The 20,942-nt window shown below is 44.8% G+C and overlaps 7 protein-coding genes across 11 annotated transcripts; 5 read left to right on the forward strand and 2 right to left on the reverse strand.

Annotated features, from left to right (window-relative positions):
* Positions 1-240: 240 nt before the first annotated feature.
* LOC9657226 (aspartic proteinase-like protein 2) lies at positions 241-2,631 on the forward strand. The gene is made up of 10 exons (XM_024682318.1): positions 241-710; positions 791-920; positions 997-1,244; positions 1,329-1,556; positions 1,607-1,769; positions 1,826-1,899; positions 1,975-2,068; positions 2,136-2,229; positions 2,280-2,351; positions 2,402-2,631. The coding sequence occupies exons 1-10, from the start codon at positions 421-423 to the stop codon at positions 2,533-2,535; spliced, it is 1,527 nt and encodes a 508-aa protein (XP_024538086.1). The 5' UTR covers positions 241-420; the 3' UTR covers positions 2,536-2,631.
* Positions 2,632-2,671: 40 nt separating this feature from the next.
* LOC9657227 (vesicle-associated protein 1-2) lies at positions 2,672-4,031 on the reverse strand. The gene is made up of 8 exons (XM_002961907.2): positions 3,944-4,031; positions 3,822-3,887; positions 3,692-3,762; positions 3,523-3,604; positions 3,341-3,453; positions 3,109-3,267; positions 2,923-3,042; positions 2,672-2,857 (listed from the first exon to the last, which is right to left on the reverse strand). Exons 2-8 carry the CDS (start codon positions 3,865-3,867, stop codon positions 2,741-2,743), a joined length of 708 nt encoding a protein of 235 aa, XP_002961953.1. The 5' UTR covers positions 3,868-3,887; positions 3,944-4,031; the 3' UTR covers positions 2,672-2,740.
* Positions 4,032-4,051: 20 nt separating this feature from the next.
* LOC9630102 (30-kDa cleavage and polyadenylation specificity factor 30) lies at positions 4,052-6,331 on the forward strand. The gene is made up of 10 exons (XM_024682332.1): positions 4,052-4,361; positions 4,595-4,637; positions 4,697-4,733; positions 4,792-4,922; positions 4,984-5,235; positions 5,285-5,361; positions 5,410-5,665; positions 5,737-5,781; positions 5,843-5,910; positions 5,966-6,331. The coding sequence occupies exons 1-10, from the start codon at positions 4,141-4,143 to the stop codon at positions 6,081-6,083; spliced, it is 1,248 nt and encodes a 415-aa protein (XP_024538100.1). The 5' UTR covers positions 4,052-4,140; the 3' UTR covers positions 6,084-6,331.
* On the forward strand, positions 6,264-7,858 carry LOC9657228 (GDSL esterase/lipase At5g03810). Its single transcript, XM_002961439.2, has 5 exons — positions 6,264-6,447; positions 6,522-6,789; positions 6,843-6,964; positions 7,015-7,245; positions 7,311-7,858. The coding sequence occupies exons 1-5, from the start codon at positions 6,283-6,285 to the stop codon at positions 7,782-7,784; spliced, it is 1,260 nt and encodes a 419-aa protein (XP_002961485.2). The 5' UTR covers positions 6,264-6,282; the 3' UTR covers positions 7,785-7,858.
* A 5,381-nt stretch (positions 7,859-13,239) lies between these two features.
* Positions 13,240-15,649, reverse strand: LOC9657229 (BRCA1-associated protein). Of its 2 annotated transcripts, none has more exons than XM_002961908.2 (12): positions 15,357-15,649; positions 15,162-15,277; positions 14,984-15,092; positions 14,814-14,928; positions 14,644-14,741; positions 14,482-14,588; positions 14,190-14,430; positions 14,084-14,137; positions 13,872-14,024; positions 13,759-13,823; positions 13,655-13,709; positions 13,240-13,598 (listed from the first exon to the last, which is right to left on the reverse strand). In XM_002961908.2, exons 1-12 carry the CDS (start codon positions 15,528-15,530, stop codon positions 13,464-13,466), a joined length of 1,422 nt encoding a protein of 473 aa, XP_002961954.1. In that variant the 5' UTR covers positions 15,531-15,649; the 3' UTR covers positions 13,240-13,463. The 2 variants fall into 2 exon arrangements, with proteins under 2 accessions (XP_002961954.1, XP_024543147.1); XM_024687379.1 differs by having other exon boundaries at positions 14,984-15,095.
* Positions 15,650-15,703: 54 nt separating this feature from the next.
* LOC9630103 lies at positions 15,704-17,653 on the forward strand. Its single transcript, XM_024683688.1, has 4 exons — positions 15,704-16,303; positions 16,378-16,673; positions 16,739-16,957; positions 17,008-17,653. Exons 1-4 carry the CDS (start codon positions 15,916-15,918, stop codon positions 17,605-17,607), a joined length of 1,503 nt encoding a protein of 500 aa, XP_024539456.1. The 5' UTR covers positions 15,704-15,915; the 3' UTR covers positions 17,608-17,653.
* Positions 17,654-17,669: 16 nt separating this feature from the next.
* LOC9657230 (splicing factor U2af small subunit B) lies at positions 17,670-19,542 on the forward strand. 4 transcript variants are annotated; one of them, XR_002993368.1, is made up of 7 exons: positions 17,734-18,011; positions 18,076-18,162; positions 18,252-18,333; positions 18,386-18,512; positions 18,580-18,935; positions 18,998-19,251; positions 19,405-19,542. XR_002993368.1 is itself a non-coding variant. In XM_024683696.1 (7 exons), exons 1-5 carry the CDS (start codon positions 17,775-17,777, stop codon positions 18,917-18,919), a joined length of 873 nt encoding a protein of 290 aa, XP_024539464.1. In that variant the 5' UTR covers positions 17,734-17,774; the 3' UTR covers positions 18,920-18,935; positions 18,998-19,014; positions 19,405-19,542. The 4 variants fall into 4 exon arrangements, 2 of the variants coding, with proteins under 2 accessions (XP_024539473.1, XP_024539464.1); XR_002993366.1 differs by having other exon boundaries at positions 19,015-19,251; XM_024683696.1 differs by having other exon boundaries at positions 18,998-19,014.
* The last annotated feature ends 1,400 nt before the right edge of the window (positions 19,543-20,942 follow it).

Below are 20,942 nucleotides of genomic sequence, written 5' to 3' on the forward strand. Positions count from 1 at the left end.
ATAAATTACGTACGCAAAAGTCGAGCTATAAAACACGCGTCTTTCTACTTGTCAGTCATGCCGTACTTCCACGAAAGAAAACCAAATAGAAGGAGAATATGCTATCATGCCGGGAGAATATGCTTCCCGCGTCTATAGATCGCGTCAGCTGCGGGATTGAATGGTGGCCGTCCACGTGTCGTTTGCCCTGGATAAAAGTTTGGGGGTTAAGTGTTTATATTTGAAAATCGTTTAATCGGGAGTTTGTAGCTAGGACGCATCGCGCCGGCGGCAGCAACGCTGCTAGGTCAGGGCGCGGGGCTGCCAGGTCGCCGGCATTTCTTCCCTGTGGATTCCTTGCGCCAGGGTTGTTCTCGCTTCGATAGATCCACAGGGTTTGGTTTTTTCGATTCTCCTTTTCTTCTCGTCTATCGATCGGCGATGGAGCTGAGGAGCAGCGGCTGCCCCGGATTATGGACGCGGATTTTGGTGCTGTGCTCGCTCCTCGCGATTGTTTGCGGTGAGGCTCCCGCCGGCGCGGGAATTTTGCGGCTCACACATAGGTATTCCGACCGGGAAGGATCGAGCAGGGAGAGGGATGGGAGCGGCGGAGGGATGAGCAAGGAGCATTTCCAGCTGCTGCTGGATCACGACCGCGGGCGCAGGGGTCGATTCCTCGCCGAGGGGGTGGACTTTTCTCTCGGAGGCACGGCCGATCCTCTCTCGGGAGGGTAAGTTCTTCTTCACTGGGTTTTCTAATTTAGCAGCGCTAGAATTTTGACCGGTTTTTTAAATCCTCTTCCATTCCCAGGCTTTACTTCACGCAAGTCGGTCTTGGAAATCCCGTAAAGCACTACATTGTCCAAGTCGACACCGGCAGCGATGTCTTGTGGGTGAATTGTAGGCCGTGCTCGGGATGCCCACGAAAAAGTGCGCTCAACGTAAGTGGTCCTCGCACTTTTCTTCTTCGCTCTTTTGTTTCCATCTCTATCTTCTTACAAGGACTTTTGCGTCTAGATACCTTTGACGATGTATGATCCTCGAGAGTCATCGACGACGTCTTTGGTTTCGTGCTCCGATCCTCTGTGCGTGAGAGGGCGGCGATTTGCCGAAGCTCAGTGCTCGCAAGCCACCAACAATTGTGAGTATATATTTTCTTACGGGGACGGGAGCACGTCCGAAGGGTATTACGTGCGGGACGCGATGCAGTACAATGTTATTAGTAGCAATGGATTGGCAAACACAACGTCGCAAGTCCTGTTCGGGTAACTCTTCTCTTTTTCCTCTGCTTTTTTTTGGCTGCAACTGTCTCGTTTTGTTTCTCATGGTTTTCAGTGCTCTCCAAACAGGTGTAGCATCAGGCAAACAGGCGATCTCTCGACGTCGCAACAGGCTGTTGATGGGATAATCGGGTTTGGCCAGCTTGAGCTATCCGTGCCAAATCAATTAGCGGCTCAGCAAAATATTCCTCGAGTGTTCTCACACTGTTTGGAGGGGGAGAAACGGGGAGGAGGCATTCTTGTCATTGGCGGCATCGCGGAACCTGGAATGACTTACACGCCTCTCGTTCCGGATTCGTAAGTTAGCACGATTTCTACTTCTTCCAAATTAATTCTTCCATCCCCAGGGTCCATTACAACGTCGTTTTACGTGGGATATCGGTGAATTCCAACAGGCTACCCATCGACGCAGAGGATTTCTCATCAACGAACGATACTGGAGTGATCATGGATAGTGGAACTACTCTTGCGTATTTCCCTAGCGGTGCTTACAACGTCTTCGTCCAGGCAGTAAGTCCTGATAAACTTCACTGGTGTAGTTCATGGCTAACAATTCTATCACCCAGATTCGAGAGGCAACCTCCGCAACCCCGGTTCGTGTCCAAGGAATGGATACTCAATGCTTTCTCGTGTCCGGAAGGTACTGCAATCACGTTCAATAGTTGAAAAGTAACACTTGTCTCTCACTCTTTTTCTATTCAAATTCTTGATTCAGATTGAGCGACTTGTTTCCAAATGTCACTTTGAATTTCGAAGGAGGAGCCATGGAGTTGCAACCAGACAACTATCTTATGTGGGGAGGAACTGCAGTAAGCTACTTTCCTTTTGGAAAAGCTAGATAGATGGATAGACTAAATCTCTCTTCTTTCCACGCAGCCGACTGGAACAACGGACGTGTGGTGCATTGGGTGGCAATCATCGAGCTCCTCGGCTGGGCCCAAGGACGGAAGCCAGCTTACAATCCTAGGAGGTGTGCTGTTATTTCTCGATTGTCGCAAGCGCTAATGTTTCTCTTCCCAGATATCGTGTTGAAAGATAAGCTCGTCGTCTATGATCTGGACAACTCGCGCATTGGCTGGATGAGTTACAACTGTAAGTTTTTGTTTTTTTACTTGGCTCTTTACTTACACGCCAGAGATCAGGCTCGGACGAAGTAAAAGTTGCTGGTCATGCGGTCATAGCCTCGCATCTCGACTCCAACGCCGCCATTTGGACAAAACCATCCAGAGTTGTCATATTCTTGCTTGTTTTCATCCTCTCGGTGTGTATACATTGATTTCTCTTTGGGAAAAAGCATACACAGGCACCATACAATGGAGAGAATGTTTCTCCCATTTTGGTACATTTGTAAAAGCAAGTGATTGATTGATTTCTAAACGAGAAAAAAATATGATTTTTTTTACCAAGCTATGGAGTAAAAGTTTTTAACATTCATTCGACTTACATCCGATCAAAACTTATTACAATAGAAGATTGCTTCCTTAGGAACTAATGAGGTAGCCAATGAGTATGCCTAACAAGCCGACTAGAAAGATGAGCCACAAAGAGAAGCCGGCGGATGGGCCATTTCTTTCCTTCAAGCTCGTTGCTTTGCTAGCCTGCAGCTCAAAAGCGCCGGATGAACAAGAGCACGCAATCACAAAACTTAAAAAAGAGGACTCACCAATTCCTGCTGCAGCCGTTGCGAGAGCTGGACGGCCGAGTCGCGCTCTTTCCTGATCGCGAAGAGCTCCTGGTTCACTTTGGCGAGATTTGCCTCGAGCTGCGAGGTGTCCTTCGTTGCCTGGGACGCACAAAACTAGACTTTAGTTGTGGTCGAAGGAAAGGATATCAAGGAGCGTGAGCTTACGGTTTGTTGGAACAAAGTGGAGTCACCGTTTTGCATCGCTTTCGGCGAGACGCCCTCTTCCTCGGGCGATTCGGCAACGGGCGACGGGGGTTGAGGAGGAGACGTCAACACCACCCGCAACTTCGTGTCGTGGATATCGTGCCCGCTATCCTTGTTGAACTTTGCACAGGGAAAATCGGTACCAAAGAAGACAAATGAGGGGACGAAGGCAAATCGACTAGCAGCAAAGTACCATCTCAGGGACGTCTTTCACGGTTGTCTCGGCTGGAACCACAATGGTTTGCACCAGGAACTTGTCCTTGCATTGCATGTCTAGCGGTGCTTCCTTTTGTGCTTGCATTGTCACTGCGAAGGCAAAACACAGGGAAGAGAAGATGATCAATCCACAAAGTAGCCTTTAGAATAAATTTATACCTGTGACATCCGTGCTTCCTCGTGCCGGGACAATGCCGGTGTTTGGGCGCACGCAGTACTTCTTCGGTGAGGTAGTTTTCACCTAGAAAAACCAAAGAAGATAGATTCAAGAACGATCCATAGAGCGAGCGAAGAACGAAAAAAAAAGAGAGAAAAAAAAACTCGAGACCTTAAAGGCGATAGAATCATCGGTATTGTTGACGAGCCGCAAGGAACACGAGATTTGCTTCTTCAGCTCAACTGCGGCACACAGGCATTTCGCAAATCAGTGATCCATTGCAATGGAAACGAGCGCTTACATGGAAATCTCAGCTCCCCGGGCTGTATGCTCACGCGCTCGGTCATTGCGACCCGCCGATTACCCCCTATCCCATGGATTTCCGCGAGATGAGAGGAGGGAGATCAAATACCAAGATCATACCTAGCGCCTGGAGCTGCGCGTCGCCCCAGATCCTCTCGGCGCACAGTCCAAACCCGCGCTTACCCTAGCTAGTTTTGTGAGACACGGGGTATATTCACGGAATTTACATGCTAATAGTGATCTAGGGTTCCGGGTTTAGGGCACTGGTGGGCGATCTCGCCAATTTGGAAAGAATTGTGGCGCCCGGGCGCCTGTGGATGATCGCGGGGGGACGAGGTGCTGGATTAATGGGGGTTTCGTCCAGGAATGGCTCTGGATCGATCGAATTGCCGGATTTGCCATTGGAGCGGCAATCTTCGCGGCGGAAGGGCGTGGAGAAGAGCATCCTGGACGATATTATGGGCGATCCCGACGATTTCAAGGAGCTCGTGGATCCGGAGGAGGATGGAGGGCGATGGGAGGACACGGTGAAAGAGGCGTAAGTGAAATATCTTCTTGGCTTAGCTATTAACGTAGGAAGTTTTTTGTTGTCATTGTACATGGCGTAGAGTACAGAGGTTTGTTTTTTGTTCCAGAGTCCTCGACTGTGATTCCCGGGCAGATTCTTTTTTATATGATGATCACTGCTGCTATTGATCCTCTTGGTGTCTTAGTAGTTTTGGTTTTGATTTCTAATTCTTTTCGAATTCATTTTTGAGGTGCTCCTTTCAGCCTTGATGCCGAGAATTTGACTGAAGCGCCTGCTCCATTGGAGGTAATTGCCAGAGCAAAGATTTGCGTATCCTTTACTGAAGTTTGAGTTTTACGTGCAAGGTGAAACGCTCCAAGAACCAAGGATCAGAGCGTAGAGGTGAGACCTTCTTCTTATATCAGCATCCACCTTACGTTTTCCTTCTTGGTTTTCTCAGGTTCTAAATCACATGGTACCAGATATTTCATAATTAAAAGCTTAAACCATCAGAATCTCTCCAAATCTGTTGAAAGAGGAGTTTGGGCTACACCAGCGGTGAACGAAGACATCTTGAATGAAGCATTTCAGGTAGCTACGAAGTTCTTGTGTGTGTGTGTGTGTAGCTCTGACTTTTGTTCTTTCTTTTTAGACTTCAGAACGTGTTGTTTTAGTGTTCAGCGTGAACATGAGTGGTCACTTCCAAGGCTATGCCGAAATGACATCTCGGCCTGGTCGACGAAAGGACAACCTTTGGAATGACGCCAACGATGGCTCCAGTCCATGGGGCGGTGTTTTTTCGGTGGACTGGCTAAAGTTGCATGATCTCCCATTTCAGGAAACCTCCCATCTTAAAAATCCTCTCGATGATAATAAGCCCGTAAAAATCAGCAAGGATTGTCAGGTATTGTGTCTCTTATGTTCCCACGTCATTGTCATTCTCTTTTTCTTAGGAACTTCCTCGAGAAGTTGGGGAGTCTCTTTGTGCTTTGATCGATGAAGGAGCACAACGAGATGGACATGCAAAGAGGTTTTGTCGATTAGTTTGCCTGGCGTTTGCTAACCTTAGAAAACACAGGAAAAAGCCGGATGAAGACGCTGCTGGAACTAAAAGATTACGTGGAGACGGTGGACAAAATGACAAGACTGAAAGATCTTCTCAGAAAATTGAAAAGCACACCTCAGACAAGCAGAAAGCACCGGAGAGAATTACCCCAGACAAAGACAAGGACAGAGAGCGAGACAAGCGATCAGAGAAGGACAGAGCAACGAGTAAGGAAAGGGATCGTGATCTTCGAAAGAACAGGCTGCCAGAGGAAGATTTACTCAACATGGTAAGTGTCACACTTTACGTTTTCTAGTGGTTTTTCTTCAAACACATCACTGAGACATTTTGTTTGCTTAGACGTACGAGGAGTACCTTCGAAGGCACAACCGAACCTATCAACAGGTACATGAGTATTTTGTGATGATTAATACCACAATACTAAACTAATGTGTACTTCTTTCAGTTTGGTCGTCCCGCAGCTCCTTATGTTGGACCGTGGATGGGTCCTGCTGGCCCTGGAATGCCTGATCCGTATGCATACTCCCTTCGTGATACTCGTGACTTACATCTGTAAACTGTTTTTCAGGTACGCGATGGCCGCTTGGTATGAACGGCGACCCGAACCGTTCTATGGGATTCCCCCAGTTCCTTACGGAGGCATGCATCCGTTTGATCCCACAAAATGGCGTGGCCATCCGCGCTAGGTGCGGAGCTGCTTTTTTTTTCTTTCTTGTTCTTTCGCGTCAACATTCACCAGTGGCTCGAGGACAATTGTAGCTGTAAGAAGATTGTATTCCAGTTTTAACGCTGACGACTATTTTTTTTTATTTTTTTCATCCTGGGTGGATCACCCTGTGTGTGTTTCATAGCTTGCAGGCGGACTGTAAGAGTCCATGCTGCTTCATGGCAACTGTACAAATCGTGCAAGAAATTATAAAGTTTGTTCGCTGTTTCTCCTTTGTTACAAGGTTGGTGGATGAGTTTGTGTCAGAGATTCAGGTATGCGATTTTATATTCCTCCATGACGCTTTTATGGCTCGGGTCAAGCATGGGCAGCGTTGCATTCTGGTACTTTGATTACACTCCTGACTTAAGCTTCATTTATCAGTGTCCACGTTCTAACGAGTCTTGATTGTATATAGGTGGATGCTGTGGAGAATGCCGGAGAAGCAGAGCGCAGTATGAAGCTCTGGAGGTGGCTTGTTTTGAGCTATTTTTTTCTCGCGGGTGATGCGAGCAAGGTTCCAGCTCTCTTTGTGTTTGGAGACTCAACGGTTGACACGGGTAATCTCAAGCAGCGGTCTTCGCTCTCGTTGCTGATGACCAACAGGCTTCCATATGGAAGGGACTTTGTGCCTCCTGGACCGACTGGACGAGCGTCCAACGGCAAGCTTTCAACCGACTTCCTTGGTAAGTGACGAACATATGTTTCGCTTCTTTAACCGTGGAATTCCGCACTGCAGCTGAGTTTCTAGAGCTTCCTTCGCCAGCCAACGGCTTTGAGGAACAAACGTCGGGAATCTTTCGCGGGCGAAATTTTGCTGCCGGTGGTTCTGGATATCTGAATGGCACTGGAGCCTTGTTCGTAAGCTCAAGTTTCCAACTTATGCATTTACCTTTTCTTCTTCTTCTCAGAGAACGATCCCACTCTCCACGCAGCTCGACGCGTTCGAAAAGCTCGTGAAATCCACAGCTCAGTCTCTAGGAACGAAAGCAGCTTCGGAGCTCCTGGCCAAGTCCCTGTTCGTCGTAAGCACCGGAAACAACGACATGTTCGACTACATCTACAACATCCGGACCAGGTTCGACTACGACCCGGAGTCGTACAACAAGCTCGTACTCTCGAAAGCTCTCCCGCAACTCGAGGTATACAGCACAGACATCTATCTCTCTCGGCTCTCAAGAGCATTCTAACTTCAGAGCTTTTGCAGCGTCTCTACACCTTAGGCGCCCGCAAGATGGTCGTCCTCTCCGTAGGCCCTCTCGGGTGCACGCCGGCGGTGCTCACACTCTACGACTCCACGGGCGAGTGCATGAGAGCCGTAAACGATCAAGTGGCGAGCTTCAACTCGGCCTTGAAGGCGTCGCTCGCGTCCCTGGCATCAAAGCTCCCGGCGCTCCACGCTATGTATGGAAACGCCTACGACTTGCTGCTGGACGCGGTGGAGCAGCCATCAAAGTATGGATTCAAGTATGGCAACGTTGCGTGCTGCGGGCTGGGGAGATTTGGAGGCTCGTCCGCGTGTAGCAACCTCAGCAACGTTTGCTTCTCGGCGGACGAGCACGTCTTTTGGGACCTCGTCCATCCCACCCAAGAAATGTATAGGCTGGTGTCGGACTCGCTCGTCTCGGGGCCACCTTCCATGGCCAGTCCGCTCAATATTAGCCAGTTGATCGCCTTCTAGGGATTCTTAAATCACTTCGTCCAAGATCTAAAATGGAATACAAAAAAGTAATATTTATATTGTTAATATGAAAAGCAATATAAAGATGGTTGTAAATTCAACATAGAAAGTTTAAATATTTCTATATATGAGATTCTTATTAAAAGTTATGGCAACTACATCTTTTATGTTAGTATATCTTAGACAAGCTTTGTCGGAGAAAGCTTGTCCCAAAGGTGTTGCTCCAGAGACCTTTGACCATAGACCAGAATATGGTCCACAAGGAAGCGTGTTTCTGAGCATGAGCTAGAGTTCGTCTTCCACCATCTTATTGCGGAAGATGCTCGCTATGGAACCGTGATGGTAGAATCACCAGGAGGAATCCGAGGTATGTCCCGCTGCATCCCAACCTTGGTCAATTGCCAGGAGTGTCTAACACATATGAAGAATTTCATGGAAAAAACCGCTCCACTGTCACTGGGAGCGACCGTTTGCTCTCCGGCTAGCTTGTGCTACTTGCGCTATGAGATGTATGATTTCTTCTAAGTTCTCTTCTGTTTAGCTTGTTTGATCGAGAACACACTGGCGGACAGCAGCAAAAACAATTAGCTCCAAAGTTTGGAAACTGGTGTTTCTAGTTAGAAATTCTTAGACGCCGGCGGTCCCTGGCGGCGATAGCGTCGCCACGATTATGAGCACCTCCTAAGCGTACAGATGGAAAGCCGTAATTATTAATATATCTGATCCGCCTTGCATTTCTGCATCCATCGGTCTCATGCTTCATAGTACCTCTGAACAGCATATAGATAGGCAGATAGATTTAAAATGTAATTTGCAGCAAGCTCTTGAATAAAGAACAAAGAGTTTCGAAGACCAAGAAGAGGAAATCGAGAGAGCTATTCAAAAGATCCTGATTCGGAAAGCCGAGGAGAACAAAACTTTCCTCGAGCAGGTGTTTCCATGCTTTCAAGGCACGAAAGTCTCCAACATATTCTCGAGGAGATGAACGGAAAAACCAGTGAAGGACAAAGTATCGTTGGCTTGAAGAGAAGTACGTTCAGACTCTCCTGCAGGCAAACACTGCTGATCAAGGAGTGAAATGATAGAATTCGGGATCTGGAAGAGCTAAAGTGTCTCCATGAATTCAAGGTAGCTAGTATACTTGTTTCACAGATTGCCCTAGTTTCAATGGTGACGGTACTTCGCCTAAAAAATCTAGAAAAGAAATTAGTGGGAAAAACTTCACACTGAAACTCTTATGGCATTGGTTTTGCTTCAATTGATAATTATAATAGTTATCTTAAATATTTTTACTTCATTATAAAAATAAGATAAGTGTGAAGGGGAAATTTGAATAATGAACTATAGATCTCATAAAACTTTTGAATTATTAAATAGTTCTTACTGCAAATTTACAGCATAACCTTCCATACAACTAAATTAAACAAAAAAAATCAAACAAGGCACAATTCATAAAATTAAATAAGTTTTATAATTATTGAATTTTCTGAAATTATGCTTTTTTAAGACATGAGAATTATTAAGCCAAATCCTAAATATTTTATTTCCCTTATTTTGGGATCAAAAACTTTAATTATTGCAATTACTCCAGTGTTATATCCAAATTTGAAACAAGCCATATGATAAAATATCTAAATTACATATTGAAGTACTTATATGGCATACTATAAATGTTTTCTCTCTAATATTAACTATGAAATTGCTCTGTGTTAGTAAAAATATAATAGTAGAATGTGTTATTAAAATTTTGCATTTTAATTTTAGTTATTTTTTAAATAAATAGTTTCATTCTCTATATTTAGTGGATAGAACTTTTTAATAGTAATGTGAATTTCTGATTTTTACTATGGAAAGTTAAAGATTTAAATATTTTTAAGTGCACATTTAATAAGATCTAAAGCATTAAATTTTAAAATAAATAGCTAGGATTTATTTTATTAGTAATTTACTGCAAATTGAATGCAGTAACATTAATACATAATTTTTATTAATAGTAGTGCTAATTTTATTAATTATTATTATTTAAATATAATTGAATTAAATATTAAAAGTTTGCTAAGTACATAGATACACCTATATCTTCAATTATCATATGCCAAAAAAAAATCTTAAGACTGTTCTAAATTTATATTAATTAATTATTTTTTATTATACCCGATAATGAAATTTTTGAATAATTATATAACTACATCTCTCTAAATAATAATTATTATAAATGCTTCTAAATAGTGTTACCATTTAATTATTAGATAAGTTTTCTATGATATGAGTGCTTTTATAGTTCAACTTTATTCTTTCATATTTAACAGTGTTAGTGTTAGAGTATATATAAAAATTTATCTATAACATAATGTGAAATTTTATTTTAAATTTTTTTTTCTAAAACTCATTAAAAGTGTAAAAATGTGTTTATGTCAAAAGTTTGAATACATATAAACTATTAGGATAAAAAAATATACTCTTAAATTTTATAAATTATAAATTTAATATGGGTAGAATATCATAAAATATTCAAATGTATTTTAAAATTAGAAACTATAAAGTTTTTGGAAGTAGCACAAAGTTAATATAATCATTAGGTCCGGTAAAATCAAAACTGAGGTATGTAATATAGTTTTTAACTCAAAGTTATTCATCACAAAAATAACTTTGGTAAAGAGTAATTTACAATATCTAGAGAAGCTCATTATATAGGACCATTTCTTCAAGTTGCACAAGTAAATTTTGCAAAAACATTTTTGTGTCCTTCTTTTGTGTTTCATATGAAAGGGTGAACTTTTGTCATCTTGAGTTTCGTGTCAAAAAAATCTTGAATGCCTTCTACGATTACATTCTCTGTGATTGCAAAGTATCTAGGTTAACAGCTTGTTAATCTTCAACAAAAAGTGAAAATGATTAGGAAGTTACATAGTCTTTACCTTATTCCACATAAAAAGTCGTTAAACATAAGAAATGTTAACCTTCTTTTACTTGTAACATGCAAGATCCAAGATGAATCACTAGTCTCTTCTAGCGTTGAACAAAATGCGGCAGCTTAATGAATAAAGCTAAAAACACAAATACCACGAATTTACAAATTGCATTAGAAGCTTTTAAACCACAAACATTCCTTTTCATTTGGGAAATAAAAAACTTTTAACAACGAAAAACTACTCATATAAAGCATACCTTGTGTGCTTTTGCTCTCTAACTAAAAATGTCAAGAAGTGGTCACATACTTGATTAGATGTTTTTTTTAAGCTTCTCAGCTACCTGCAATGGCATTAAATAGCAAAACATCAAATGTCTAGAGTTTGGCCACCTAATTTGCAGATTTGGATAAACTAACAACCCAGAAAGGAAAAGTTACTATACAGATGGACAATGTGCCAAGGAAATCCTCTTCTTTGAGAAGAATACCACAATGACATTACTCTAATGATCTTACAATAAACTCTAAAGAAAATAAAATATGCTAGAATATTTTTTGTAGTTATGGGTTGGATTGTTTTGTGTTTCTCTTTTATGAAGCCATCTTAGTGATCATCAACTTTAAACTTTTATCTTTTTTGTTTTTTTTTGAGTTATTTTGTGTTTTTTAGTGCTTGAGTTGCCCATAAAGACACTACCTTGTTGCATTTTAATGTGGTTAGAAATTTATTTCTATTGTGTTTTTATGAACACCACGAAATTTTAGATTTGCAAAGAGATGCACATTTTAAAGCTATGAAAAAAAATCTTGTGAAATGAAAAATGAAATTCATGACTTTATATGAGAAGATTTAATAAGATTTAACGCATTAGATTTTAAAATAAATGGCTAGGATTTCTTTTATTAGTAATTTACTACAAATTGCATACAATAACATTAATACTTAGTTTTATTAATGGTAGTGATATTTTTAATTAATTTTTATTAATTAATTATAATTAAATTTAAAAATTTAAATTTGTCTAGGTATACAGATAGAGATATATCTTCAACTATTATATGCTAAAAAAAATACCTATGAAAATTCTAAATATATACTAGTTAGTGACTTTATAATATACTTTATAATGAAAGTTTTTAATAATTATGTAAATGCCTCTCTTCTGAAGCAAAAAGTCAACATTTATAGCTGTAGAAAAGGAATCTCTAGATAATAGTTATTATGAATACTTTTAAATAGTGTTATTATTTAATCATTAGATAAGTTTTTTATAATATGAGTGCTTTCATAGTTCAACTTTATTCTTTCATATCTAACAGTGTTAGAGTATATATAAAAATATATTTTATTTATTTATAACATAATATGAAATAAGGGATTAAAGACTCATCAAAAGTATGACATATAAGAATTAGTTTATTGTGATGTTATAAATCTTTCTATTTATAGTATCAACAAATACTCCCTTTTGACACCTTCAGGTTGCACACACCTTCAAGTCACTTGCATACCTTGCATCACCCGTTGTAGTCAACTCCAAGATTCAAGCATAGCCTAGCTCTTCATTTCTGGCACACTCCCTCACCAACCTTGCCTATGGTGCTGCTCATACACCGCGTGCAAGCGAGTTGATCCTAAAAGGAGCTTGGATTGTGTGCTTGACTACCATTCTACTTGCCCCTGTTATCCCTGTGAGCACCTCCTCCAAGAGCTTACAGACGCACAGACTCTCATGGGAATGCCCACACAACTGCGCAAGCAGAGTAGGTATGGAGCCCTAGGAGTGCATGGCATAGCAATTGTCACCACGCCCCCTTCCCTTCCCAGCCACATGTGCATCCTGCCCATTGGCCACCACAACATTGAGCTGATATTCCTACTAACCATGGCCACGAGCCCTAGCCCGAGCCTGAGGTGGCCTCCCCTTTCCAAGAACCATGGCTTTTGAGGCTGCCTTGGGCCCAAGATCGGACGACTGTGGGGGTCTAGGCCCTTTTTTTTTTATTATTATAGATTTCATAATTGAGAATTATATATTCATAATGATGGTATTGATGTTTGATGTTGAGACTTTTAACTTTCACCTTTAGCTGTAATGCCCTTAAGTATGTTTTGGCTTATTTTGACCATGCATTTGTATAACTTTTGATCAAAACACATTTTTACACTTTAGATGAGTTTTATAAAAAAAAATTAAAAAATATATAAACTATTAGAATAAAAAAGAATACATTATAAATTTAAAATTGGTAAAATATCCTAAAACATTCCAACATATTTTAAAATTAAAATTTACAGGTTTTTTGGCAGCAGAAGAGAAAGTCACAAGTTCTCTCTCTACACCAAAACAAATAACACAATTTGCTAATCAGCAAACAACAAAAAGCATATTCCCATATGAAATCAACAATTCAATTTCTTTTAGACTTTGCATATGCAACCTGAGATTTAATGCAAGAATCAAAAAGATCTTAAGCTATAGTAATTAAAATTTGAATATTCTCACAGATACATTTTTCCAAGTAACCATTCGCAAGGAAACGTGTTTGAGCATGAGCTAGACTTGTATTCAACCATCTGATTGCATATGATGTCTCGATGCATGCCAACCTTGGCCAATTGCAAGGAGGGAGACTTAAGGAATTCTGAGGGTAGCCCTCAACTCAGCTGATAATATCAAATCGAACTTGGTCGATCATTACCTTTTCCTACAGAGTTCAAGTTCCTAGAAGTTGGTGTGATGTCTTACATTACGCACCAAAGGCTTTTATCTCTTTCGCCTGTTTCGAGCCACCTTGCGCTTCTCAGAGCTTGAGTCGCCCACAAGGACGTTGCCTTGTTGCATCTCACTGTGCTTAGAAATCGTCCTCTGTGCTTCTATGAACACCATGAAATCTCGGACCTGCAAGGAGGTGCACACCTTAAAGTCACGAGAGAAAGACGAGAAAGAAGCCTTACTTGCTCTTCCAGATCCTGAATTTTGTTGTCCCGCTCCTTGATCAGCAGTGCTTGGCTGCAAGAGAGAGCGTAGTTATGGCTTGTTCGCTAAACAAAAAACGTACTTCTCTTCTAGCTGACGATACTTTGTCCTCCATTCCTCTTGGTTTTTCCGGAGGCATTCGTTCATCTGCACAACGATATGTTAGACTTCCGCGCCTTGAAAGCAAGGAAACACCTGCTCGAGGAATGCTTTCTCCTCCTCTGCTTTCCGGATCGTATCTTGCATCGTTTGCAGTTTCAAGGAAACGCCTCTCTCAATTTCCTTTTCTCGGTCTTTGAAACTCTTCGCTCTTTCTTCTAGAGCTTGAGCCATTAAAAGTTCATGATGCTGCGAAACAAGATACATAAATTACCGAACCGCCAGAATCTATATGAATGAATAATTACCTGTCGCTGGCTTTCCATCTGTACGCTTAGGAGGTGCTCGTAATCGTACTTCGCCTGCAAGGTTCAACAAAGAAATTAGTCGAAAGCCTCATGCTGATACTCTTACTGCATCGATTTTGCTCCGACTGATAGCTTCAGCAAAATCCATCCCGCCGCTGCACTCGCAACTGGCATTTGCGTCTTGACACGGAGCATTAAGCTCCACCAGCTTTCCATCAGTCTTGGATTGGATCAATCTGTGAACGTAGTTGTCTCCCACGTAGTCCCATACCCGCTGCGTTTCTAGTTCAAGTGAGTAACAATGTTGAGTTTCTCTCCAATGGTTTATAGCATGGCCCTCCTCGTATCTATGACAGAAAAATGACATTCGAGCGCAGGGGCTCTATAAAACGTCGTACCTTCCGCAACCAACAAAGCCACATATAACACAGATCCAAAGATTGTCTGCAGTGGAGCAAACGGAGCACGTCGAGTTTTCATATTTCTCTTGACAGTATCGACAAACCTGCAATGAATGCAAGCATTAAAATATTTGCGTTCATAAGTTGATCAAGTCATACCGGACATGTAGAATCGGTCCACTTGGAAATGCAAGATGTGTGGAACGAGTGATTGCAAACAGTCGTTAAGATTCCGCTGACATGTTGATCCAATCTCTCTGTCAAGGGAACGAACGTGACGCAGTTTCAGGATAAAACTACAGAAAAAAGGAGAGAAAGTCATCACTCACCTAGGCAGACAGCGCAGCTTGGAAGTTCAGTAAGCCCCGAAGGAGCAGAGGATGCATCCCCGCCGGCAGAAGTGTATTCCACATCAGCTACAAAAAGAACATGGCAAATTTGTTCCTGAAGAAGAAGAAATTCAAGTCATGCGCCATCGATTTTATTTCTATCTCCTCACCTGAAGTGATGAAAATGGTCGCCCGTTGAAATGCCTGAAGAACTCATCAGCAGAGATCTGATCCTCAAACTTCATCACAACACTGTATCTGTCCTTGCTTGTCTCGTTCCTGCTGACCAAAGAAAAAAAAAAAACCGAAAATTTTCATTAAGTCAGTGACTAGAACTTGTGACACTACCTGACGATCCGCATCTCTTTGATGCTTTGAAAGAACGAGCCCGTGAACTGACAAAGGTCAGCGCCAGTCATGAGGCTAGGCACTGCAAGGATACACAGTTGCTCATTTCTACCACTCTGTGCGTAGTCACACGGAAATTATAGAAAGAGTCCCACGAAGCTCTAGAATCTCGTGGAAAATTTCACCAAAACTCACCGGCAATGCTCCGATCGCTCCTGGCTGGGCTGCCGTGTTGCGGAAGAGATGCATTTCGCCGCGTGTAGTCTCCACTCTGGGATTCCCGGAAGAAAACCTCAGGGTCTCGATCCAATCCGGCAACTCCGACGGCACCGAGTGATCCCCTATCTCGTGAACCTTGACGCTAAACATTGTGGCGATCGGCGCGCGAGCTCTCAAGAGCCCTGGAAATCAAGGCGCTAGCACAAGCCCTGGAAATATTTGATTGGCGCGCGAGCTCCCAAGAACCCTAGAAATCCTGGCAAAGCCCTGTGCTCGTCAAAGAATTCGAACCCTAAACCGGATTTAAAGAAAAGTATCTTGGGCCCAAACCTTAGTGCTAGTACTTTTCAAACGCGTCTCTGCCCGGCAGTGCGGCACGGCCATGGCGGCGAACAGGGCCAGGGGAATCCTCTTCTCGATCTCTGTGCGCTGATTTCCAGGCTACTTCGTCTCGGAGCGATCAGGAATTCGGGAATTTTCTACCGCGGAGCTTGGAGGCTGGATGGATGAGCATTTTGCTCGATCTTGATTCTCCATGGGAGGGGCGACGGAGAGGCAGGCGCTGGTGGCCGTGAAATCCATCACTGGCTGCGGCGCCGAGGATTGGAGCGAGGGCCGATTGCTGCCCGGGGATGTAATCGAGCAGGTCACGGCGGTGAAGCAAGAGGTCAATGTCTTTGCCAGCGCGCCTTTCAAGGACGGGAAGTATGGGTTGCAGCGCGAGCTCCGGAAGATCCACAAGGCGAACGAGACGGCACTGGCGAGAGTGAAGCGAAGAGGTACTAAGGTCGATTTGAGCGTGTGTGTTGTCTCGGAGGAAGCGATGATGCGCAAGAAGCTCTACTTGTTGGCGGATCCCGTCCAGAAGAACTACGTCGCACTACTCATGGATTCTACCGAGGAAGAATGCGTGGCTCTGCAAGGTACTACTTGGATTTTTTTCTTGCTCGACTGCCTAGAACAGTGTGATTTGATGGAACTTTACTTAGTTTTGCAGACCAGACTAGAAGGCTTATGGAAAAGCTCAAGAGGCCCGGCGTCTCCCAGCAAGTCTCCATAAAGGACCGGCTCATCTCGTATCCATGGCAATCCAAAATGCACCAGTTCCTTCCATCGCCCAATTCTGCCATGGTTTTCTCGCTCATTTTGATGCCGTTCCAACGCGCCAACGAGGGTGGCGATGGCGATCTCGAGAACACAACAGCTAGAGCAATGGCGTGGCTGTCGGCTTCGCAGAGCTCCGGCGTTCCAGTGATCTTCGTGAATATCCAGAGCGAGCCAATGTTTCTACAGGTATGCCAGTTCCTTCTCCTTTTTCTCTATCGTTTCAAAGCTGATCGCAAGATCTCTTGTATCAGTCCTCAACTTCGAAATACTTTGGATCGAGCAATCCCGAGGACCCTCTGGGGATGGTAAACTCGGGAATGTATCCATTGCATGAACTAGAAGGTACCGAAATTAATGTAACTCGGGCAATCAGGCTTTGGTACTCTCCACCGGAAGGAGAAATCGCGATCACACTCCAGCCCACCGATGGCGAAGCTCGGCTCGGTGTCAATATCACTTGCACAGAAGAGGTGCGTAGAAGTGATCTCCAACCGCGCTAAAGTTGAACTTTTTCTCGCAGGGATTTTGCTATGTTTCATCGGTAGACATAGGAACAGCGGCCGATCGAGCGGGGATACGAAAGATCTACGACGCGGCATGCTCAGCAAACAAGCTTTTGGTCGTCTCCCGCGTTGCTGGCGAGAAGGTGACGCCGTGGTTCGTCTCGGCCTCGGGAGCCATCCGGTGCTTCAATGCTCACTCCATCAGCGAGAAGATCTCATCTCACAGGCAAGCTCGCGAGCCGATCGACTTCTACTTCATGGTCTGGACCGGCGGGACAAACGTGAAGCCAGCGTCGCCATCTCGCGCTCGCGCTCGCGATCGCCCTCGTCCCGCCGAGAACCTGGACCGATCCTCGAGCTCGCTGGAGGGACAGATGGTGAGCGTGACGAGCTCCAGGTACTCGCTCTCGAGCGAGAGCGATGGAAAGATGGATTCGTTCGGCAGTGGAGAGAAGATCGATGGAAGCTTGGAGCTGGCAATCTCTGACGATCTCGCAGTGGAGAGAACTTCTTCCACCAGGAGCTTCAACTTCCAGGACGATGTCCCATCACTTGGGAAGAACAAGGGCGACAAACTCACGACGAACGAGGAATTCACATTCAACGCCACAGGATGAGGTGTACGCTTTGTAACATAGAATATTCTAATGGGCGGTAACGGTATATTCCCCCGCGCGGTGACGTCGCGCCCGTGATCCAGTACTGTGGCTGGATCGTGTGGCGGTGGCGTCCTCTAGGTCAAACGCGTTGGGAGGGTTGTTCTAGGGTTTACGCACTCTCGGCGATGGCGGAGCATCTCGCCTCCATCTTCGGCACAGAGAAGGATCGCGTTAACTGCCCCTTCTATTTCAAGATCGGCGCTTGCCGCCATGGCGACCGCTGCTCCAGGCTCCACAACAAGCCCACAATCAGCCCCACGCTGCTGCTCTCGAATATGTACCAGAGGCCGGATATGGCGACGCCGGGGATGGATCTGAATGGGCAGACGATGGATCAGAAGAAAATCCAGGAGCATTTTGAGGTACTGGAGTGGTTTCTTGAGATTTGATTTGTGGGTCTCAATTTTTTCTTTTTTCGCTTGGCAGGACTTTTACGAGGATATGTTTGAGGAGCTCAGCAAGTATGGGGAGATTGAAAGCCTCAATGTGTGCGACAATCTTGCAGACCATATGGTAAGCCTTGTGTTTCTCATTTTTATTCTGATGCTTTGTTTTTTTGTTTTTTGTTTTTTTTCGTTGTTTTCTTCGTTGCTTCCTTTCAGGTTGGAAATGTGTATGTGCAATTTAGGGAGGAGGAAGAAGCTGCTGCGGCTCTGAAGGCACTATCAGGACGTTTCTATGCAGGTTTGCGTGTTCCTCTTCTCTCCTGTTTTTTCAAAAATATTTTTCTTTGCAGGTCGACCCATCATCGTTGATTTTTCGCCTGTGACCGATTTTCGAGAAGCTACATGTCGTCAGTACGAAGAAAACACTTGTAACCGTGGAGGCTACTGCAACTTCATGCACTTGCGACGCATTGGAAGGTCTGTTCATCCAAAAACTGTTTTTTATTTTCTGACTCCTGTTCTTGTGACATTGTCTTTGCTGCAGAGAGTTACGGAGGCGGCTGTTTGGAGGCTACAGAAGACGAGGAGGACGCAGCAGAAGCCGCAGCATGAGTCCTCGCAGGCAAGACGACCGTCGCCACTACGACGATCGGCGACGGAGGTACGATGATCGAGGAGGTAACTACGATCATCACAGCAGGTACGATCGACCGCGGAGGCGAGATGGCAGCCGCAGCCGCAGTCCTCGATCGCGCGGCGGCCGGGAAGGCAGCGTGGAGAGGCGAGCCAGGATCGAGCAATGGAACAGGGAGCGAGAGGAGCACGGCGGAGGAGGCGCTGGCGGCGAAGCGAATGGAAACCAGCTTCCATACGGCGCCGAGTGAATCGCAACGCTCTCTGGTTGGTTTCTCTTGAAAATCCTTCCTTTCCTTCATGCAGGTGGCATCAAACATAGCTCACAGATCTCCACTCTGTGCAGGTGTGCAGGGCACCACCTTGATGTGCAAAACTTTTGGATTTTTTGCTTGCTTGGTCTTGCCTGTTCTTCCCTCTCTCCCGGTTTTTTCTTTGTTCTTCCGGGCTTTTTCCATTCCCGAGCAGGCCTTTTTTTTGCTTTCTTCTACTTGGTCCCTGCATTGCTGCTTGCCTTTGCATTCTCTCCAGGTTGATACTAACATCACAGGAGTTTTTTTTATAGCTGCTGCCTGTCTCTCAGGTATCCTTTTTTTTGTGGTCTTCCTCGTTTTTTTTTCCCTCGTCTCCAAAGTTTTCTTGAAGCGTGCAGGTTTTTCAGGGTGATACTCTCATGTGTAAAAAATGTGTAGGTGAGAGAGAGCATTTGGAGCTAATGCGGTTTTCGTGTATACAGGTTGATTGGTTTCACGCAGAAAGGCGTCGTGAAGAACAAGCACGAGAAAAAAAAAAGAGCTGTGCGGGCTGCTTATGTAAAACAAAACTATGGTTTGATTAATAGGAACGCTAATACCGTGGTTGGTATATTTGATTCTTCGTATATTCTGTCTCGTGGCATTTTCCGGCTGTGGGACGTTATGTTCTTGGAATATGCCTGCTGTGAAGCGTGCAAGTCATTAGGAGAGCTATGGACGAATGGCTGTGCGAGTTTTCAAGGAGGGCAGGCTTTAGGTCTTTTTGGATGATTTTACAATACTCGCGGTCCCAATCGTCCGGGCTCGCGGGCGGGAAAGAGAGGTATCTTGGAATGTTTGCTCGCGGCGACGAAAATCTTCGAGAATCCACTGCGATCGCGCGATCGAGGGGATCGAGGTAGTTCTTGCGCGATCGAGGTATCGAGGTACAGATTTTCATGCTCGCATTCCAGAAGAGGCTGGAGAGGCTTGCGGCGGGCACAGATCCTCGCGAGCCGGATGCTTTGGCAGCGGAAGCGCCGATATTTCGAGAGGAGGAGCGATCTTACTGTCTCATCGTGCGCGGGATCTCCAAGAAGGACACTTGCCCCGAAGATTTGCAGCGGCTCGCCGACGGCATTCTCCGGGAGAGCTTTCGATTCTTCCCGCCCTGTGACGAATTCGTGGAGAAGGTTTTCTACTGCTTGCATGTCGATGGAGACATGGGCATCCTGGTGTTCTCCTCGGAGCTCATGGCGGAGCTTCTCTTCTTCGCGTGCTGCGACGAGACGATCTCGCCTTTCTCCATCGCCGGCAAGAGGTTCTCGCTGGAGAGGATCTACGATCGGTCAGGAGAGCAGTGCCGAATGATCGAGGATTTCCTGGCGGAAACAGCAGCGGCAGGGCCAGTCCCAGCGTCCAAGTTCGTTTTTCTAGCCGGAGTTCCACGGAAATGGGAGGACGCGGACAAGCTCGAAAGATACTTCAATGGGTTCTTTCCATTCAAGGTTGTGACATCTGTCCGGGTCTTTCCAGGGGCCACGTATCTCGAGTGTACGTCCAAGGCAGCCATTGACAGGCTCTTCTTTCGGTGCGAGCAAGACGCGAGGATCGTGACGGACATTGGCCAGGAGGTTGTGATTTGCTCCGGGAAGATTTTGCCGCTGTGGAGAGTGGTCCCAGATCGGAGGAGCCAGTCGAGTGACGCATCAGCAGAAGAGCAAGAGGTTGTTTTCGAAGAGAAGAGGAAAACTTTGGACGATGCTTGCGCTACGGAGACAGTGACGAGCACTCCGGCGGGGAAGCGGCATGAAGTTGCAATCTCAACTAGCGAAAAGGTGACAGTGCAACTCAAGGATCTGGAAAAACAAGTTGACAAGGCAGGAGCTCCAGCGGCAAGGACGTCAACTCCTCAAGTTGAGCAGCAAGGCGAAGCTTTGCGTTCGCCCGAGGAGATTATCCGAAACGTGCTCATCGATGACTCCATGATGGAATGCGGAACTCCATCTCCCCGAGCGACAGGTCCGAGCTGCCGTCAAGT

Source organism: Selaginella moellendorffii, unplaced genomic scaffold (assembly GCF_000143415.4).
Source record: "Selaginella moellendorffii unplaced genomic scaffold, v1.0 SELMOscaffold_1, whole genome shotgun sequence".
In the NCBI taxonomy this organism is placed as follows: Eukaryota; Viridiplantae; Streptophyta; class Lycopodiopsida; order Selaginellales; family Selaginellaceae; genus Selaginella; species Selaginella moellendorffii.

Coding starts and splice junctions, on each gene's coding strand:
- LOC9657226 (XM_024682318.1), top strand. CDS start 421: ATGGAGCTGAGGAGCAGCGGCTGCCCCGGATTATGGACGCGGATTTTG. Junction 921..996: donor CACGAAAAAGTGCGCTCAAC/GTAAGTGGTCCT, acceptor TTTTGCGTCTAG/ATACCTTTGACGATGTATGA. Junction 2,230..2,279: donor CCAGCTTACAATCCTAGGAG/GTGTGCTGTTAT, acceptor TTCTCTTCCCAG/ATATCGTGTTGAAAGATAAG.
- LOC9657227 (XM_002961907.2), bottom strand. CDS start 3,867: ATGACCGAGCGCGTGAGCATACAGCCCGGGGAGCTGAGATTTCCAT. Junction 3,454..3,522: donor AGGAAGCACGGATGTCACAG/GTATAAATTTAT, acceptor TTGCCTTCGCAG/TGACAATGCAAGCACAAAAG. Junction 2,858..2,922: donor AACGGCTGCAGCAGGAATTG/GTGAGTCCTCTT, acceptor TTTGAGCTGCAG/GCTAGCAAAGCAACGAGCTT.
- LOC9630102 (XM_024682332.1), top strand. CDS start 4,141: ATGATCGCGGGGGGACGAGGTGCTGGATTAATGGGGGTTTCGTCCAGG. Junction 4,638..4,696: donor AAGCGCCTGCTCCATTGGAG/GTAATTGCCAGA, acceptor TTTACGTGCAAG/GTGAAACGCTCCAAGAACCA. Junction 5,911..5,965: donor GGCCCTGGAATGCCTGATCC/GTATGCATACTC, acceptor ACTGTTTTTCAG/GTACGCGATGGCCGCTTGGT.
- LOC9657228 (XM_002961439.2), top strand. CDS start 6,283: ATGGCAACTGTACAAATCGTGCAAGAAATTATAAAGTTTGTTCGCTGT. Junction 6,790..6,842: donor GCTTTCAACCGACTTCCTTG/GTAAGTGACGAA, acceptor TCCGCACTGCAG/CTGAGTTTCTAGAGCTTCCT. Junction 7,246..7,310: donor AAGCTCTCCCGCAACTCGAG/GTATACAGCACA, acceptor GAGCTTTTGCAG/CGTCTCTACACCTTAGGCGC.
- LOC9657229 (XM_024687379.1), bottom strand. CDS start 15,530: ATGTTTAGCGTCAAGGTTCACGAGATAGGGGATCACTCGGTGCCGTCG. Junction 15,096..15,161: donor AAAGAGATGCGGATCGTCAG/GTAGTGTCACAA, acceptor TTCTTTGGTCAG/CAGGAACGAGACAAGCAAGG. Junction 13,599..13,654: donor TTCAGGATCTGGAAGAGCAA/GTAAGGCTTCTT, acceptor ACCTCCTTGCAG/GTCCGAGATTTCATGGTGTT.
- LOC9630103 (XM_024683688.1), top strand. CDS start 15,916: ATGGGAGGGGCGACGGAGAGGCAGGCGCTGGTGGCCGTGAAATCCATC. Junction 16,304..16,377: donor AGAATGCGTGGCTCTGCAAG/GTACTACTTGGA, acceptor TTAGTTTTGCAG/ACCAGACTAGAAGGCTTATG. Junction 16,958..17,007: donor ATATCACTTGCACAGAAGAG/GTGCGTAGAAGT, acceptor TTTTTCTCGCAG/GGATTTTGCTATGTTTCATC.
- LOC9657230 (XM_024683705.1), top strand. CDS start 17,775: ATGGCGGAGCATCTCGCCTCCATCTTCGGCACAGAGAAGGATCGCGTT. Junction 18,334..18,385: donor ATCAGGACGTTTCTATGCAG/GTTTGCGTGTTC, acceptor TTTTCTTTGCAG/GTCGACCCATCATCGTTGAT. Junction 18,513..18,579: donor CACTTGCGACGCATTGGAAG/GTCTGTTCATCC, acceptor TCTTTGCTGCAG/AGAGTTACGGAGGCGGCTGT.